At 33.2% G+C, this 20,022-nt stretch overlaps 1 protein-coding gene across 1 annotated transcript in view; it reads left to right on the forward strand.

The window, feature by feature from the left end:
* Positions 1 to 552: 552 nt before the first annotated feature.
* LOC306875427 (ribosome biogenesis protein SLX9 homolog) overlaps positions 553 to 20,022 on the forward strand; it is a 19,796-nt gene continuing 326 nt past the window's right edge. Inside the window, exons 1-6 of the mRNA XM_079425966.1 lie at positions 553 to 851; positions 982 to 1,093; positions 15,121 to 15,189; positions 17,370 to 17,535; positions 18,910 to 18,978; positions 19,967 to 20,022. The exon at positions 19,967 to 20,022 is cut by the window's right edge and continues 326 nt beyond it. Of these exons, the coding sequence (XP_079282092.1) occupies positions 669 to 851; positions 982 to 1,093; positions 15,121 to 15,189; positions 17,370 to 17,535; positions 18,910 to 18,978; positions 19,967 to 20,022 (655 nt within the window). The 5' untranslated portion in view covers positions 553 to 668. The remainder of the gene's footprint in view (positions 852 to 981; positions 1,094 to 15,120; positions 15,190 to 17,369; positions 17,536 to 18,909; positions 18,979 to 19,966) is intronic.

The following is a 20,022-nucleotide window of genomic DNA, read 5'->3' on the forward strand; positions in this document are numbered from 1 at the left end:
TTACTACCAAAATTACACCGCAAATGCTACTGAAATGGCATTTAGGGTCTTTACAAAGGCTATAATGCTGCTCAGAAATGGCATGAATGCATTTCCACAGCTGTGCTTTGATATTAGGAGCTGAGGTAGGTCAGAGCTGACTTATTTTAGTCTGGCTTTTATGCAGCATTACTTTTTTTACACCAAATTTTGAACAGGCACAGAGCAGCATTTACAAAAATTAACCACGGTTTACAGCTCCCATGGTTACTATAGTTTAATACCGCAAATTATCCATATGGTTTTTCTGCACTAGCCTTAGTTTGTTTAACCATGGTATTTGTAATAAAACTGTGTTTATACTAAAAGCAAGAGGGAGCTGAGCGAAACGGATTAAAGATACATTTCTTTTTACTTTTGCCATTTGTTGTGTGTTTTATGTTAACATTTGTGTTGTTTATTTAAGATTTAAAGATGGTTGGAAAACTACACCTGAACATTTTCAAGTGTAGCCTCGACGACCTGAGGAGGAGTTTCGACGGAACTCAACTTCCGTTTCGTTTTTACTCGGACAATATTAGCTGTAACACCAAACAAATTGGCCACTTTAACACGTGCGGGACTTTTTCTGATCGTTTGCGCTGTGTATAAACGTAAGGATCTTATCAAAATAGGTATACTTAGCCAGAATGGTGGGGAAAATTAAACGGATCCGGCAGAAGCTCCATCACGGCGCTGTGAAGCTGGAAAATGAGCACCAATACAACCCCATGCTGGGGAGTCTGGAGAAGATACCCATTCAACTCATTAAAACAGATTCACAAGAGACCAAACTCAACACAGCTGACGGCAGTAGAAATAATAATTCAAAGGTATGGCCATTTGTTTGCATTATTCATGTGTCGTATGCTTAAATAGTTCACAAACCAGTCAGTGTCATATATTATATCCCATGCGACCTAATGATCTAAACGAGCTTCATGTGTTTTCTATGTACGTTAGGCGTTCAGTTTTCCCTCTGGAATTTTTGCTGGAACTAAAATTTCCCCTGAGTCTTTAGTTCAAACGCTGAAAGTTGATGAACCATCAGATGTGTCTGCAGGAGAACACAAAGGTGGGTTTTCCCCCCCTCTTTTTATTTTAAATTTTTATATTTCTTACAGATTTGTTTTTAAATATGTAAACATTTCAACTGAATATTAAAAGCATTTAATTTTTCTTAAAAAAAAAAGCCAATTAAATAATAAATAATTGTTGTAAATTGTATTATCATTTGTGATGTTAATTTTTTACATTAAAATTTGAAAACCGGACTGTTTATGATTTAAAAAATATAAATAATGATTTATTATTGATTTTTAAAAAGTAAGCAATGATTTAATATTGTTTTAATACTGTAATTGCACAATATTGTAGTTAATTTTAGTCTAATTCTAAAAGCCATGCAAATTTTTATAGAAAGCTTTATACAAAATGAAATATAATATTTATTTTTATTTATTTGACTTCTGCTATTATAATATACTTTTTGACAGATCTGCTTTTATGTAAGTAGTTCAAATTAATGACATATTAATAATAAATGATTGTATTGTAATGTAGTATAAATAAAAATCTGTTCATATTTACATTTAGATATGTTGTTAACAAATGTAAAACTATGTAAAGAAACATTGCTATTATAGTTTTTCTTTTGCACAGGTTTGTACACAAGTATTCAACTGAATAGTACAAGTATCTTAATACATACTCAAATAGGTATTTATTATAGGTACAAATATTGTAATATTTTTTACATTTAAATCTGAAAAATACTTGTGATTTTAATCTATGTAAAACAGAAAAGTTATAAGCCTAATGCAAAATTAATTTTAAATATTTATCGGTCATAATCAGTTTATATTCATTTTACTTTCTATTATAATGTTTTCATTGTGATTTTGTTTGCACTAATTTGTTATTAAATATATATTTCTACTGAATGCTACAAGTATTTAATATTAATACATACTCTATTTATAGGCTGTAATCATTTCATATGAATTTTAATTCAACTGTTATAAAATTCTAATTTAATTGATTAAAAATATACTGTTTTATTCCAATTTAATTACAAAAAAGATTATTAATATTTAAATGCACAATCTTGTTGCCAAAAATGCACATGCATTTGTTGCCACAAGATGGCAGACTAATTGCATGTTTTTGAAATCTATGTTTGTATATGAATCATCTTTATTATGTATTGAATATTGGATGTTTGAAATCAGTGAACAAAGATTTGATTTATGCTGTAACTTAGAGAGTGGCGTAGTTTAGTGGTTAAAGAAGATCCAAGCTCCTCATTGAAAAGTTAGGTTGGAACCCTGGAACTAAGCGAGTAGTGAAGGTGTAGCAGTGTAATGAAGGTATAAAGTGAGAGTGTTTTTCCCCTCACATGTCCTCTGGCTTTGATTGGTCTCTATAAATGTCAGCTGCGTGTGAGTATTGAGGTTGGGTAAGGAGGGCTGTTCTATTCCTGGCTGTCTGCAGTATAAATAACTCATGCGTGAACATCACAGCTCTGCTGCATCAATGCACTGACGTGACCGCTGACTCCACGACTGCTCTGACCAATCTGAGATTCTCTTGAGGAGAACTGCAGGACTGAGAGAGGAGGCGACTAGTACAGCTGGAACCAGCATATGAGTTATTTCTCACTGTGGCTTTGGCTACTATTCTAGTCACAAACAGTGTATGTTTACTGTACTTACTTAGTATTCAGACTTTTAGTGAGTAAGTGTTTCTTTAATTACAGGTGGTTTTGATGCTGCAGATTTTTTTTTAGAAACGCTCTTAAATCATATTTTTTTACGCACTTAATATAATTTTATTTGTTCAGTATTGACAAAAGCAAACAACTTTCTTAAGTCATTAACATTTCCTCCACATCTGAGAGTATGTAATGTGTTTAGTATAAATTTTTGGGGGAGGAAATGTCATTTCATTTCATTGTTTTCTAAGGCTGAGTTCATAGCTATAGAATTTTATGTATCCTAAATGCACAGCATTAAATAACGTGTATATTTAATTTATTTGAATAAATTATTTTAATGTAATACATATTGAAAGGGTTTATTTAACTATTTATTTAGATCATGCTATAAAAATTCAGTTCTTATTTTGGGATTTTCTTAGTTTATCAATTAATCTATTATTTTAATAATATCCATTACTTATTTGAAAATGATTGATATAGTCAATCTGGAGATGTTTTTAATAATTTAAATTAAATTAAAACATCGGAAATTATATATATATGTATGTATGTTTATTTTTATTTTTAGTATTTTAATAAATTGTTTATAATTAGAAAAAAAATTATAATATTTTTTTTATTTAAATAGAAAAAATAAATAATAAATTTATTTACTTAATTTATTTAATGTTTCAATTAATGTTCATATTAAACACACATATAACATTGAAAAGAATAACATTTAAAATTTATATAATACATTTTTGTATTCATTTTAATTCTTATTAAATGTAATTATTTAATATGCGTGATTTGTTTAAATGCACTTCATGTATATTCAGTCACAAATAATTTTTTGTTGTTTTTTTATGGCTTTTGTACAGGTTACAAATAAACAATTTTTTTACATAAAATACGTAAAAATAAAATATAAATATTTAATTATATACACAAATATACAGTGAGATCAATAAGTATTTGATCACCCTGTGATTTTGCAAGTTCTCTTACTTAGAAATCATGGAGGGGTCTACAATTTTCAGCATAGGTGCATTTCCACTGTGAGAGACAGAATCTAAAAATAGAAATCCAGAAATCACATTGTATGATTTTTTAACAATTTATTTGTGAATTACTGTCAAATAAGTATTTGATCACTTGCTTATCCGCCAGATTTCTGACCCTCAAAGACCTGTTATTTTGCTTTTAAATAGTCCAGCTACACTCTGCTCTTGATTCTAAATTAGTAGCAACTGTTTGAGGTCGTTCGCTGTCATAAAGGCACCCGTGCACCCCAAAAATCAGCCAAAGTCTAAGTAGCAACATGGGCAAAACCAAAGAGCTGTCAAAAGACACAAGAGACAAAATTGTAGACCTTCACAAAGCTGGAAAGGGCTACGGGGCAATTGCCAAGCAGCTTGGTGAAAAAAGAACAACTGTTGGAGCAATTGTCAGAAAATGGAAGAGGCTAATGATGACTGTCAATGTCCCTCGGACTGGGGCCCCACGGAAGATCTCTCCTCGTGGGGTATCAATGATGCTAAGAATGGTGAAGAATCAGCCCAGAACTACACGGGAGGAGCTGGTCAATGCCGTGAAGAGAGCTGGGATCATCGTTTCCAAGGCTACTATCAGTAATACACTAAGACGTCATGGTTTAAAATCTTGCATCACACGGAAGGTTCCCCTGCTTAAATCAGCCCATGTCCAGGCCCGTCTGAAGTTTGCCAGAGACCATCTGGAGGATCCAGAGGAGTCATGGGAGAAAGTCCTGTGGTCAGATGAGACCAAAGTAGAACTTTTTGGTCTTATCTCCATTCGCCGTGTTTGGAGGAAGAAGAATGATGAGTATCATCCCAATAATACATAACTACAGTGAAGCATGGGGCTGGAAGCATCATGCTCTGGGGGTGTTTTTCTGCACAGGGGACAGGACGACTGCACTGTATTAAGGAGAGGATGAACAGGGCCATGTATTGTGACATATTGGGCAAAAATCTCCTTCCCTCAGTCAGAGCATTAAAGATGGGTCATGGCTGGGTCTTCCAACATGACAATGACTCAAAGCACACAGCCAGGAAAACCAAGGAGTGGCTCCATAAGAAGCATTTCAAGGTCCTGGAGTGGCCTAGCCAGTCTCCAGACCTAAATCCAATAGAAAATCTTTGGAGGGAGCTGAAACTCTGTGTTGCTCAGCAACAGCCCCGAAACCTGACAGATCTAGAGAAGATCTGTATGGAGGAGTGGGCCAAAATCCCTGCTGCAGTGTGTGCAAACCTGGTGAAGGACTACAGGAAGCGTTTGACCTCTGTAATTGTTAAAGTCTTCTGTACCAAATATTACAATTTTTTGACTCAAGTGATCAAATACTTATTTGACACAGTAATTCACAAATAAATTGTTAAAAAATCATACAATGTGATTTCCATATTTCTATTTTTAGATTCTGTCTCTCACAGTGGAAATGCACCTATGCTGAAAATTGTAGATTCTAAGATTCTAAATCACAGGGTGATCAAATACTTCTTGATCTCACTGTATATATTTGTATATATATGTGTGTATATGTGTGTGTGTGTATGTATATATATATATTTATTTGTATGTGTTTTTTTTTTGTTTTTTTTTAAACATGCTTCATTTATAATCACTCGGAAGATATTTGATGTGTTATTGATATGTTTGTTTTTGTACGTTATGTACACACAATTAAAAATAAATGTCTCTGTATATTTTTCAGACTGTGCTTCATTCGTGTAGTTCGAGGATCTAGTTAAATGCCTCAGTTGCGGGTGCGCTTGAGTGAGGTTGTTGTAGAGAATCGATGTGCCCGCGGCACTGCTTTGACAGAACGAGATCTTTCGCCTCTTTAATTGGGGGTATCGGTGTCTCGGCGTGACCTCGGAAATTCACCTCCAGCTCAGCTCCCCAGATGCCCTGCCACCTCTCCTCAAAGCGCTGGTGGGACGGGGAGACGAGAAGTGCAAGTGCAGAGGGGCAGAAAGGGCAGCCGGGGTGTTCTGTCTGCTCTTAATTGGCGGTGTCCGTTTCAGCCAGCTCTCTGAACATGATGCTCTCTCTGGGATGGATGTGGTGGGAATGATGGATTTCTTTCCCTATCCCTGGTATGCGGCAAACAGACGGATGCAGAGGCGAGATTGGGTTTCCAGCTTCAGGAGTGCTAGAGGGAGATATGAGGTTCGGAGATCCCTATCAGGCAGATACAGCAGAAAAACACCACTGTTGTTATTTCTGTGGTGGCTGATGGTTGGATCGACTCGCTGATGGTTGTTTCTGATCTGAGAGCGGTTTAGTGATGGCTTTCAATAGTTCAGAGTGTGGAAAACTGGTTGTGGATCAGGCAGGGACTGGAAATTGGCGAACAGATGTTGAATGGAAAGAATGTAAACTAAAGTTTGGAATTTTGCAATTGTAAATTATGGTTTGCAATTGCATATTATGGTCGTCTTTGATTTTGTTTTTGCATTATAATTCGAGTGTAAATTTCAAAATTATCGTATTTGAAGCAAAACTGTGATGCCCAAGACATTTCTACAGCATAACATTAAGTAAATCTCAGTCCATTCAACCCTGTTACATAAGTTATTTTAAGAAAAAAGTATCAAGCAAATATTTTTTTTTTATGGATAATATAAGTTTATCAACTTAAAACCAACATGTGATTTTAAACTAGCTAGTACCTACTGAGTTATATCTAAATTAAAGCTAAATGATCAACACTCTTACTCATTGTTCTGTTGTTTATTTCCCAATTGTATTTATTTATATATATTTATTTTATTTATTTTAATTCTTTCATTATTTTCAGGATTTTGGGCTGAATTTAAATTTCATGAAGTTTGGTAACAGGGTTGAATGAAAAAATAAATAAATAAATGTATATGTATGTATATATATGTTTGTGTATATATATATATTATTATTTTTTTATGAATATATTTTCATATTTTTAGTGTGTACCATACAAATATTCAACACGGTTACAGGATATTTAACTACATTTTAACTATATATATAAAAACTGTATTTAATAGATTATTTTGTATATAATTACACAATTATTTTTTTTTACTATTTAAATATTTTTATTATAGCATTGAAAATTTTGTATGTGTCTAGTAGACATATGCAGATGTTTAAATGCCATAAATTTGCTTACTCTAAATTACTTGTGTAATTGTGGTAAATATGTAATGTAGTAAATATAATATATTATTTAACAAAATAACACATAACAGTGTAAAAATATCTCACTTTTAATATAATATATTAAGAGTTTCAGGTCCCCCTTATCTCATTGTCATTTTCCCAGTGGCGTTGTGTAAAAGCAGATGTTTATGTTGTATTTATCATATCATTGAAGGATGCAGAGGCTGAGGGCGTTTGTGTCTGGACTTCACATGCAGGCCTTTCTGTCAGAGATCGTCAGTCTGGAACAAGTGATATAGTGGGGAGAAATGTGGGTCGTAGGACATGACATTTATCTCTCTTATCGAGTCTCCTCTCCAGACTCATTTCCAGAGGACAGAGCTCATAGAGCAGTTTGTCTGTGGCCATGTCATGCCCATATACAGACAAAAACACATAGTCTGTGTGTGTTTATAACGCTGTTAAAACTGAGTGAAAGCTTGTTTTGATGTGTATATGATACATAATCGTTCAGCACCCCATAAGTAAGTCTCATGTTATTCTCTTGAGTCTCCTGCATCGAATCTGTCCTGGTTCAGCTTTCCTTCACAGGAAGATGACAGTCATTTGAGATGCTGTTTCTCTTACAAACACACACACACACACACTCTCACAACAGGCCAGTCGTCTCGAAGTGATCGACACATACAAAATAGCAGACATAAATGCACAGAAATGTGCTACGGATGTGGCTACATTTTTCCAATTGGATTACAGATGTTGTTTCACTTTTCACGGCTGGGAAATGAGATGTGGCATCTCATGACTCTTTGGCATCAAAATATGGAACACACACATAATGCTACAACAAACTGAAGTTATTGGTGAAGTTAAGTCATTTAGTTTGAGCACAGTTTTACAGCATGAAAATATTTTTTATTGGAAAAGAGTATTGTTTTTAAGATATTTTGTCGTATTTATACAAAATATGCATTTTTTTTATTTATATATTGTATTTTAATCTGTGGGTGAATTTCATAATCATATTTAACCCTATAAGCAAAAATATAAGAAATTATATTTGTATGACATAATTATAGTCTAATTATCATTACTGTAATGGGAATAATATAAAGATACTTATTATTTATTATCTAAAGTAAAACTTGTTAGATACCTCCAGGCACAATCTTATATCACGATATGAGGAATTTTAGCATTTCACGGTAACAATATATCATGATATTGTTATTTTTGCTTTAAATAAGGTCTTAATGATATCAAAACTTGACCATAGAAATTTCTAAATTCTTGTAACTAGTGTCAACATAAAAAAAAAAAAACTAATACTAGCCTAAATTAAAAAAAAAAAAAAAAAAAAAAAATCTCGCTCACTGGAGACAAGTAAACAGTCAGTCAGTGATTAAATAAGAAACTAATTGCAAGCAATGTGACAAAAAAAAATGACAGTAGAACAAATAAATAAGGAATGTGAAATGTTACATTGTATGTAATCAAATGTGTAAAAACACTATAATATAAAATATTTCTCCTTATTAAAGTTACAAAAGGGATTTAGTCGAGAGCATTGAGAGATTTTCTGTCTTTTGTTGTTTGATTAAAATGAATGACCGAAAGCAGGAATATTAGACTGCTGTCGAGCTGCCCGTATCCCATATTGTGTTCCAAATGTGTTTTCTCTCTCAGCTATTTGTTTTCACGAAAAATAACTTGATAACCCCGCCTTCACATGCCTCTCTGATAGCGATCAGAAATGTAGTGAAATGAGTTCTTTCGCTGCTTATTGCATTTCAACTGCTTAAAATCACTTGTTTTTAAACAGCAATGCTTATAAACGTGCAAACACTAAGCTTTCGCCACCACATACCACAGCGTGTAACTGCGATAGAGACAGTAGTCCAAATTCTCTACCTGATGACAAATTTCTACCATTTAATCATGTCTACCAGTATATCGCACACCCCTAATAAATATAAATATACATACATACATACATACATACATACATACATAGACACACACACACACACACACACACACGCACAAATGCACTCAGTGTGGTAAATATGTATTTGATACACTGCCGATTTTTCCAGTTTTACCACTTACAAAGAATGGAGAGATCTGTAATTTTCATCATAGGTACACCTCAACTGTGAGAGACAGAATATTTTAAAAAATCCAGAAAATCACATTGTATGATTTTTAAATAATTTCCATTTTATTGCATGAAATAAGTATTTGATCACCTACCAATCAGCAAGAATTCTGGCTCTCACAGACCTGTTAGTTTGTCTTTAAGAAGCCCTCCTATCCTTCACTCATTACCTGTATTAATTGCACCTGTTTGAACTCGTTACCTGTTTAAAAGACACCTGTTCACACACTCAATCAATCAGACTCCAACCTCTCCACTATGGGCAAGACCAAAGAGCTGTCTAAGGACACTAGAGACAAAACTGTAGACCTGCACAAGGCTGGGATGGGCTACAGGACAATAGGCAAACAGCTGTTGGCGCAATTATTATAAAATGGAAGAAATTCAAGATGACACGAGAAGACCTGGTCAATGACCTGAAGAGAGCTGGGACCACAGTCTCAACGGTTACCATTAGTAACACACTACACCGTCATGGATTAAAATCCTGCAGCGCGCGCAAGGTCCCCCTGCTCAAGCCAGCACATGTCCAGGCCCGTCTGAAGTTTGCCAGAGACCATCTGGATGATCCAGAGGAGGCATGGGAGAAGGTCATGTGGTCAGATGAGACCAAAATAGAACTTTTTGGTATAAACTCAACTCGCAATGTTTGGAGGAAGAAGGATGAGTCCAATCCCAAGAACACCATCCCAACGTGAAGCATGGGGGTGGAAACATCATGCTTTGGGTGTGCTTTTCTGCAAAGGGGACAGGACGACTGCCCCGTATTGAGGGGATGAGGGATGGGGCCATGTATCGCGAGATTTTGGGCAACAACCTCCTTCCCTCAGTAAAAGCATTGTCATGCTGGAAGACCCAGCCACGACCCATCTTCAATGACCCCAAACACACAGCAAGGGCAACTAAGGAGTGGCTCTGTAAGAAGCATTTCAAGGTCCTGGAGTGGCCTAGCCAGTCTCCAGACCTGAACCCAATAGAAAATCTATGGAGGGAGCTGAAACTTGAAAAGATCCAAAACCTGAAAGATCTGGAGAAGACCTGTATGGAGGAGTGGGCCAAAATCCCTGCTGCAGTGTGTGCAAACCTAGTCAAGAACTACAGGAAACGTCTGACCTCTGTAATTGTAAACAAAGGTTTCTGTACCAAATATTAAGTTCTATTTTTCTTTTTTGTATCAAATACTTATTTCATGCAATAAAATGGAAGTTAATTATTCTAAAATCATACAATGTGATTTTCATACAATGTGATGTGTGTGTGTGTATATATATACAGGTCCTTCTCAAAAAATTAGCATATTGTGATAAAGTTCATTATTTTCTGTAATGTACTGATAAACATTAGACTTTCATATATTTTAGATTCATTACACACAACTGAAGTAGTTCAAGCCTTTTATTGTTTTAATATTGATGATTTTGGCATACAGCTCATGAAAACCCAAAATTCCTATCTCAAAAAATTTGCATATTTCATCCGACCAATAAAAGAAAAGTGTTTTTCATACAAAAAAAAAGTCAACCTTCAAATAATTATGTTCAGTTATGCACTCAATACTTGGTCGGGAATCCTTTTGCAGAAATGACTGCTTCAATGCGGCGTGGCATGGAGGCAATCAGCCTGTGGCACTGCTGAGGTGTTATGGAGGCCCAGGATGCTTCGATAGCGGCCTTAAGCTCATCCAGAGTGTTGGGTCTTGCGTCTCTCAACTTTCTCTTCACAATATCCCACAGATTCTCTATGGGGTTCAGGTCAGGAGAGTTGGCAGGCCAATTGAGCACAGTAATACCATGGTCAGTAAACCATTTACCAGTGGTTTTGGCACTGTGAGCAGGTGCCAGGTCGTGCTGAAAAATGAAATCTTCATCTCCATAAAGCTTTTCAGCAGATGGAAGCATGAAGTGCTCCAAAATCTCCTGATAGCTAGCTGCATTGACCCTGCCCTTGATAAAACACAGTGGACCAACACCAGCATCACTGACTGTGGGTACTTGACACTGGACTTCAGGCATTTTGGCATTTCCCTCTCCCCAGTCTTCCTCCAGACTCTGGCACCTTGATTTCCGAATGACATGCAAAATTAGCTTTCATCCGAAAAAAGTACTTGGACCACTGAGCAACAGTCCAGTGCTGCTTCTCTGTAGCCCAGGTCAGGCGCTTCTGCCGCTGTTTCTGGTTCAAAAGTGGCTTGACCTGGGGAATGCGGCACCTGTAGCCCATTTCCTGCACACGCCTGTACACGGTGGCTCTGGATGTTTCTACTCCAGACTCAGTCCACTGCTTCCGCAGGTCCCCCAAGGTCTGGAATCGGTCCTTCTCCACAATCTTCCTCAGGGTCCGGTCACCTCTTCTCGTTGTGCTGCGTTTTCTGCCACACTTTTTCCTTCCCACAGACTTCCCACTGAGGTGCCTTGATACAGCACTCTGGGAACAGCCTATTCGTTCAGAAATGTCTTTCTGTGTCTTACCCTCTTGCTTGAGGGTGTCAATGATGGCCTTCTGGACAGCAGTCAGGTCGGCAGTCTTACCCATGATTGCGGTTTTGAGTAATGAACCAGGCTGGGAGTTTTTAAAAGCCTCAGGAATCTTTTGCAGGTGTTTAGAGTTAATTAGTTGATTCAGATGATTAGGTTAATAGCTCGTTTAGAGAACCTTTTCATGATATGCAAATTTTTTGAGCTGTATGCCAAAATCATCAATATTAAAACAATAAAAGGCTTGAACTACTTCAGTTGTGTTGTAATGAATCTAAAATATATGAAAGTCTAATGTTTATCAGTACATTACAGAAAATAATGAACTTTATCACAATATGCAAATTTTTTGAGAAGGACCTGTATATATATGTATGTATGTGTATATGTTTGTGTTTGTGTGTGTGTGTGTGTGTGTATATATATATATATATATATATATATATATATATATATATATATATATATATATTCCTGAAAATAATATAACGCAAGGTTTTTACGAATCGGCTTGGCTTTGAAATATGCTTTATATACTTGTAATACTTTTTGTTTTTGCAATGAAATGTGACCTTGACACATTTTTCTGAGACTCAACATTGTCCTCTCAAAGATAAAGGTGTTGATTTGACCAAAAAGATCAGCTTAATTCTTATGCCATGATGAACATCCACAGCCAGACAGGAGAGGTCAGTGAGGTCTCCTCCTGTCTCTCAGTGACCGGATCTTTGCAGAGCTGGGAAGGCGTTTTTCATGATCAAATATCTCATACAAACACACTTTTCCTCTGAATGTTGCTCGGCAACCAGAAGTTTGTTGAGCTGAGTTTTTCCCTAGAGATGGAAATCGCAGAGGTCGACTCATTTCATGCGTTTCTCTCTGGGTTTAATGAACCTGTGTTATTTTTGGATAAAACGGTCACTGTAGTTTAACTGTTTTTAGCATATGTGAGAGCAAAGCGAAATTGAGTTTGGGCAGTTTATGATGTTTTATGGTGATTTTTCACAGTAATTCAATTATTATTATTAATGAATAGTAATTATTATGAATTACACCAACAATCAGATTATTATAATAATCAATTATTTATAAAAATGTAATCATTTCTGTTAAGCACACAATGTGCATTTTCTGAAAGTGGAGCATGTAAATCTTGACACTTTCTATTTTTTCAATGCTTTTGTATTTTAAATATTTTTATTAGTAGTAATTATAATAATTTATACTAATAATTGGAATGTTATAATAAAATTTAATTATTAACAACAATAATCTGTATTAAGCACCCAATGTGCGTTTTTTTTTAAAGCAAAACATTTGCTTAATTATTATTACTAATTATATTAACAGTTGCATTGTTATAACAATATTAAATTATTCAATTAGTCTTTTTCTAAAGCTCCCAATGTGCATTTTCTGAAAGTGAATACTTTTTATAATTTATAATATAATTATAATTGATTATACTAACAATTGGAATATTATAATATTTAACCAACAAAAACAATTTAATAATTTTTATTAAGTGCATTTTATAAAAGTCTTGACATTTTTATTTTTGCAATTCACAGAAATGTAATGTTATTTTATTAATAGTAATTATTATACTAACAATTTGAATGTTAGAATTAAATTATTACAAACAAATTAATTACTTTTAAGCACCCAATAAGTGGATTTTCTGAAGGTGGAGCATGCACTTTTTATTTTTCAGTGCGCAGTAATTTAAATAATTATTTTAATAAATAGTAATTATTATTCAAAATACCGTGAGAATATGCTATAATAATAATAATAATAATAATATTAATTAATAACAATTTAATAAAATGAAAATGAAATGCGTAAATCTCGCATGTATCGCATATCACGTCTAAAAGAGGTTTATTTGTGGTTTGACCTCAGTGGTCTGTGAATGACCTCTGTCAGATGGACATTACACACATGGACAACTATAGATTCCTCGTCACACTCGATCTGATCCCCAGAGGCCAGCACAATCGTTAAATACACACAATATGCTTCTTCTGATAAGACGTCACTATCCGGGAACAGGAAGTTACATGCAGTTAAACAGACAACAGACATCCTACTGGAATCTATTCACATGAGAGCTGTTGTTAATTTCCATTCTATATGCAATCCCACAGCCATGACACATGCCATAATATCTGTGTAATTTCAAAACATTGTTTAAAAAAAAAAATCAATTCATTTTATTTTACTTTTCCCACCATACATTATTTTCTGATCAGCAGTGCAGTTCCTGACTCATTTCTGTTGAGAACTGAACCTGCAGCCTTTGTGTTTACAACCTTAACTGATTGGCTGCCACTGCGTTATTTTGACAGGTGCGTGAAGTTCAAGCTCTGCAGACAAAACAAAACCCACATGAACCAAAACACCTGCATTTAAACCAAAACTAAAACCCTTTTCAAAGAATAAGCTGAAAGTCTAATGCATGTGTTTTGCTTTTTTGTATTTAAAGCAGTGCTGTTGCTGGTAACTCAAAATAAAACAAATAAAAATAGTTTTCATTAATTAAAATAAATTAAAATCAAGCTTAAATAAAATTAAATGTAAATATCAGACGATGAACTTAAACATTACTTTTTCAGGATTAAATGTTTAAACTAAGACTATTTAAATAGTTTTTATTAAATAAGGCTGGATGAAAAACAAACTTGCATCTTAGAAATGATTAAATTAGAACAATTTGTTAATTAAAATAAACCTGAAATAAATTTCAATATGTTTTCAATAGAAAACTTGCCCCCGGTTTCACAGACAAGGCTTAAGCCTGGTCCCCGACTAAAATTTAAGTCTGAGCTGTTTTAACTGAAAGAAACTTGTACTGATTGATCTTGAAATATGTCAGTGCCCTTGTTTTGTCTCAAGATGCACACCAGTAATGTTTTTTTTTTTTCTAAGGCATGTCTATAAAAATTACCCTAAAATCCTAATAGAACTATGACCTAGTCCTGGTTTAAGGTAATCCCTGTCTGTGAAACCAGGCCTTGAATTTAGTCTTAAAACTTAATCTTAAGATTTGAAATGTTGCAACTAACTGAAATAAGTGGAAATATCAAAATTACAAAAAAATTACTGACATTAAAAAAATAAATTTAAGCTAAATAGAAAAATACCAAAACTAATAAAAATGACAAAAAAAAACACATTTAAATGAAAACAAAATGGTAATGTAGTATATTAATAATACTAAAATAACACTGGTTTAACTTCGCCCCCATTTTAAAGTAATAGTTTATATTCCATTTTTTTAATTTTATGCATTCCTGTGCCATTTTATTAATTTTAATTTTATGAACTTTTTATGGTTTTTACTTTTGTCATTTTTATTCCTGTTTTTTTTTTTGTGATGCCTTTTTATTTTTATACTTATTATAATGTGTTCTTATTTTAGAATTGCATTCTAAACTAAATATAAAGCACACTTTTTAGCTTTTTCTTTTTCCCCTTTTGAGAATAATAGTCATTAATGTTTTGTATTTATTTTTAAGCCTTTTAGTGTCGAACGCATAAAATGCATAAAATCTTTGTAAAATTGATCAGTAATGATCCATATGCAAATGTCTCTTTAGGCACAGGAGAAAAGAAACAACAGTCGAAGAAAGAAAAAATGAAGGAGCGCAGGGAAAGATGGCTTAACAGTGAGTATTTTTTCACCTTCTTTTCTTCCCTTTCCCGCAAAGAAAACGCTAATATCATCAATCGAATCCCGAAACGCTCATGTGAGGCCATTTCTGATCTCATGGGCCGAGGGGAACTTCAGAGATGGATATGGCGGGATCATTAACGCCGCACCCCGATTCTGACGCCTGTTATCGCTCCGGCCGATCAATGCGGCGTGTAACACAAGCTCCGGCCGAGGTGATTATAATTAGGATCTAATGGGGCTCGCGGCTCCAGCCGAAACCCAAGCCTCAGACTGCATGTCGCATTGTCAGGAAATTAAAAAGGGGGGGAGGATTGAGATGTTGATGGATTCATAAAACTCAAAGACCTTCAAGGTCTTAACAAATGGTGTACAAAAACACTTGTATAAAAGGTTAACAAAGTCATAACAACAGTAGAAAAAAACAGAATGGTCACTTGTGAGATGAAAAATGAGATTTATTTTGTGTTTGCAAAAAGACGTAGTGCTTCTGTCAGAGAAGTGCTTCTCTGTCTGTTTTTTTTCTTCCCTACATGTACTTTGTTGTGTTTGGACTGAAGCACCTGGGGTGTCCTGCTTTCTGTCTCGGAGCTTTGCTTTGGTTTTAGATGGTCGGGGGACATCAGTCTGTTCCTGAAGGAGTTATTTTCTGTCTGAGGGCTGGTCAGGAAGTCATACTGGATACAGGCCTACTGGAATGAACTAATCCTTTTAAACAAACTTTTGTCTTTTTTTTTTCTCTCTCTTCGTTTTTCCCCCAGAAATTATGCAATTTATTTCTGATTTATTTCTTTGATTCCTTGCTGTGATCAAAAGGAGATATGTTTATTTGAAGTATTTTTTATAGATTTAGAGATATGGGTTATGTATTTTACCCTTTTTTTTTTTATGTTTTTATTTTATGCTTTTTTTTTTAGTTAATTCGTGCCATTTTATTTTATACCTTTTTGTTTTTTAAATATATATTTTTATGCTTGTATTTTCTTTTTTAAAATGTATAGTTGTATACCCTTTATTTTACACATTTTTATCTTTTTGTTTATGCTTTTGTTTTTTAATGTTTTTTATTTTAATTTTATGACTTAAATGTTTTGTTTCTACTTTAAACATTTTTATAGTTATATTTTGCTTTTAAATTCCTTTGACATTTTATTTAAGTTATATGAATTATATGTTTTCATGCTTTTTATGGCTTCTATTTAATGGCAGTTTATTATTTTTATGAATCGGTTTTATTTTATGCTTTTTATACCTTTTTAATATATACTTTATACATTTGTAGTTTTATTTTATGCTTTATTTTTTTAATTCACTTTAATGCAATTTTATTTTATATAATTTATTATATACTTTTTATTTACACCTTTTGTCATTTCAACTTTTTTTAACACATTAAAAAATTTATAAACATGATGCATTTTATATTTATTTTAAATTTTATTAAATTCTTTTTTTGTTGTTTTATACTCCTTTATTTTATTATTTTTTTGCATGATTTTTTTGTTTTTTAATATATATTTTTTAGTTTAATTGTTTTAACTATTTTATTTTATTTCTTTTCATGCCGTTTGCAAGAGAACAGAAAATAAGGAGAAAATGTTTAGGAAATGGCTTCACAACTTCGCAGCAGTTCAAAGAGCCTGTGTGGATTTGAATGAATATGTGAATGTGTCTACTGCTTGTTGTAACCAGAAAAGCTCTTTTTCTTTTCTTTTTTTTCTTTTTTTTTTTTATAATTAGTATTTTATGAGTTTTTGAACATCACTGATACATTATAGTCAACATTATAGTCAACTTTACAATTTGAAGCTTAACATGTATCCCATAGTAATGTCTAATAAAATAAAATGTTCAACAATAATCAAAAGCAACAAAAAAAAAGAGAAAAAATAAAAAAAAATAATAAAAAAAAATGAATAATCAAATGTACATTTTTCAACAACAAGCACCATGCTCTCATCTAATAGCAATATATTGCACATATTTTCCTCATTTAGCCACATATTTTTCCACCCTGTCATTAATGTTGAAAGAGATTTTTTTCATATGATGCCACTTTTGCCAATTCCATACTCCACTCTTGAAAAGAGGGTTCACCTGGGTTCTTCCAATTTCTCATTATTATTTGTGAGCTCTTTTTCATATGTAGTTTGTTCGTGTCTGTATCCTCTCCAGAGATCAGTGCGATCAAGCTGGCGCGTGAGCAGCAAGTCGCGCAGGCGCGGAGGAAGGCCACACCTGTGGTGGGCGATATGAGACCACTGGCCGATGCCCTTCCTGAACTCTCCCTGCTCCTCCCGTCTCTCAAAACCTCTGCTAGCGCACAGCGGAGAAACAAAGCGTAAGCCTCAGTTTCCTCATTACTACACACAAGCTCTGGGATAATTTATGCAGATTTGTGCATATTTTCTGACATGAATGAGCATCTCAAAACAACACGTCATACAAACAGATTTCATTAAAAATCTCTTTATCTCTTTTTCTGCAAGCCAATTTGTCTTTTTCTTCCCTCTTGAGTTCTATAAATTTACTTAATATTTCTAGTACATTTGAACTATACATTTTTCTGTTTTCCCAGAAAGATATCTAATAAAATGCCAAAAGCCAAAACATAATCGCATAATCCTGAAACATCTTTTTGTTTTACAAATTAATTCTGCATCAACTTGAGATAAATACCCAACACTATTAGTATGAACTTTTGCGCTTTTTACGTATTATAAAAATATATATTAATATAATTTAAAAAAGTCATGCAAAAAATATTTCATTAGCTAGAAATTGTTCCTTTTTACAATAAAATGTAAGCTTAAAATTGAAACTCTAAGTAATCACAAACCACTGGAAGTCATGCAAATACATTGGACAGGTGTGGGAGCCCTGTAAGTAAACAAATAAGATATTTATATATGGAAAATTCATGTTTATAAATACGTTTTTAAAAAGTTTTGGATAAAAATTTAATAGCTTGAAATTGGTCTTTTAGTGATTTTGTTCTGCATTATCGTCTTTTTATTCATTCGTATTTCAGTTTTAGTTATTTTAGTACATCAAGTAAACTAAATGAAAATTAGAAATGTTGCCTTGGCATTAAGATGTTTTTTGTTTTTTTTTCAGTTAAAGTTTATTTTATTTGACGTGAACAAAATATTTTTGTTTTAGTGAACTATAATAACCCTGGTGTTAAAATGTAAACCTTGAACAGCAGACACAACTTTTCAGTCTTTGATATTTTTGGCAATCCCCCATAAGCATATTATAGTGAAAAGTATATTTATACCGCACTGTCGCACACACAGGCTCTAAATGTATTTCTTAAGAAATTAAGCATGCCATGTGTCGACAGAAGTCACGTGGTTTTGTAGATTAATCGAATTTGGCTGAGCACACACAACTCTGAAAGACAAAATGTTTCTCACAACTGTTTAATTGCTTTGATCCAAACCGCATTAGTCTGTTTTCTGTTTGTTTGTGGTGTTTTATCGGTTAGTCATTTGATGTGTTGTGAAGTCTTGTATGAGTAATAAATAACACTTGTGTGAGGAAAGCCTGTGCTCTGGAGAACTTCAAAGCGCATCTTCAAACATGCCTCTAAATATTTATATATAAAACACTTGAGCTTTTTTCTGACATGTTTTTCTGACAAGTTAATTATGATAAATATAAATTGTTCTGCATGTAACACAATTGTTTTTTTTCTTGTTTCTCACCACAGTTCGGTTAAGAAGAAACCAGAACCTACAAACTTCCGCTTGATGAAACCAACCCAGAAACGAAAACTACTGTAAGATAATGGCTTCCCTTTTATTTCCACACTTTGCTCATATTAATTTCACTGTAGAACTTTATTTCATCAATCATTTAGCACAATTTTTATAAAAACCTGGTGGTTAATGGAAAAATCTCACAACATGTCAAGAACAAGGTCATATTTCACTCAAAAACAAACAAACAAAAAATTATATATTGCATAAAGAGACAATAAATCCATTTTTATTAATATTATAGTTTTTTAAATTATTGTCATGACAGTTAAGCACATTCTTTGTTGAATTCCTCATAAAAAATAAAAAAAACTATTTAAAAAAAAAAACGTAAAATAGAAAATCATAATGTGAGGTAAAAAGATTAATTATTAATTAATTAAAAGTAATACCCTGTGTTTGTAACATACTGTTTAACATGCGTAAATGCATCAATTATTCAGTTGCAAGCCATTTAAAACAATTTATTTGACACTGTGTGCTATTTTTAATGCAAAATATAGATTCCACAGGATAATATTAAAAAAAGACACTGATTGCAAATGTGGCGACTATTATTGGTGAGAAGATGGTATTAACCTTCAATATTTTTGCATTATTGTCATGACAATTAAGCACATCACTTTAAAAAAAACAAAAACAAATGAAAAACTTGCTGTAAATTATTATTTGCAATTTATTTATAATTTAAATAAAAAAACAGTATTTAAAATTTTATTATAAATAATTGTATTGTTTTTTTAATAAAATATGTTAAAGGTTTTATTGTAAATAACTTAATTTATATTCAATTAATTCAATAAAATAACCGAACATAAAATTGCCATGCAAGTAATGTTATTACTTATGAAATGTTACTACTATATATATGTATGTATACTGTATAAATATAGCAGGTCTGCTTGTTCACCATTGTAAGCTTTCTTTGTTTTGTCACATAACATTTAATTTGTGCACTGATATTTTAAAGTCAAATGTCAACGAATCGTTATATTTGTCTGGTTCCAGTGAGACGGAAGCATCTCACTTCAGGGAAGCCATGAAAAATCCCGCCTTCAAGACCA

The sequence above is a fragment of the Barbus barbus genome (genome assembly GCF_936440315.1).
Source record: "Barbus barbus genome assembly, chromosome: 9".
Taxonomy (NCBI): Eukaryota; Metazoa; Chordata; class Actinopteri; order Cypriniformes; family Cyprinidae; genus Barbus; species Barbus barbus.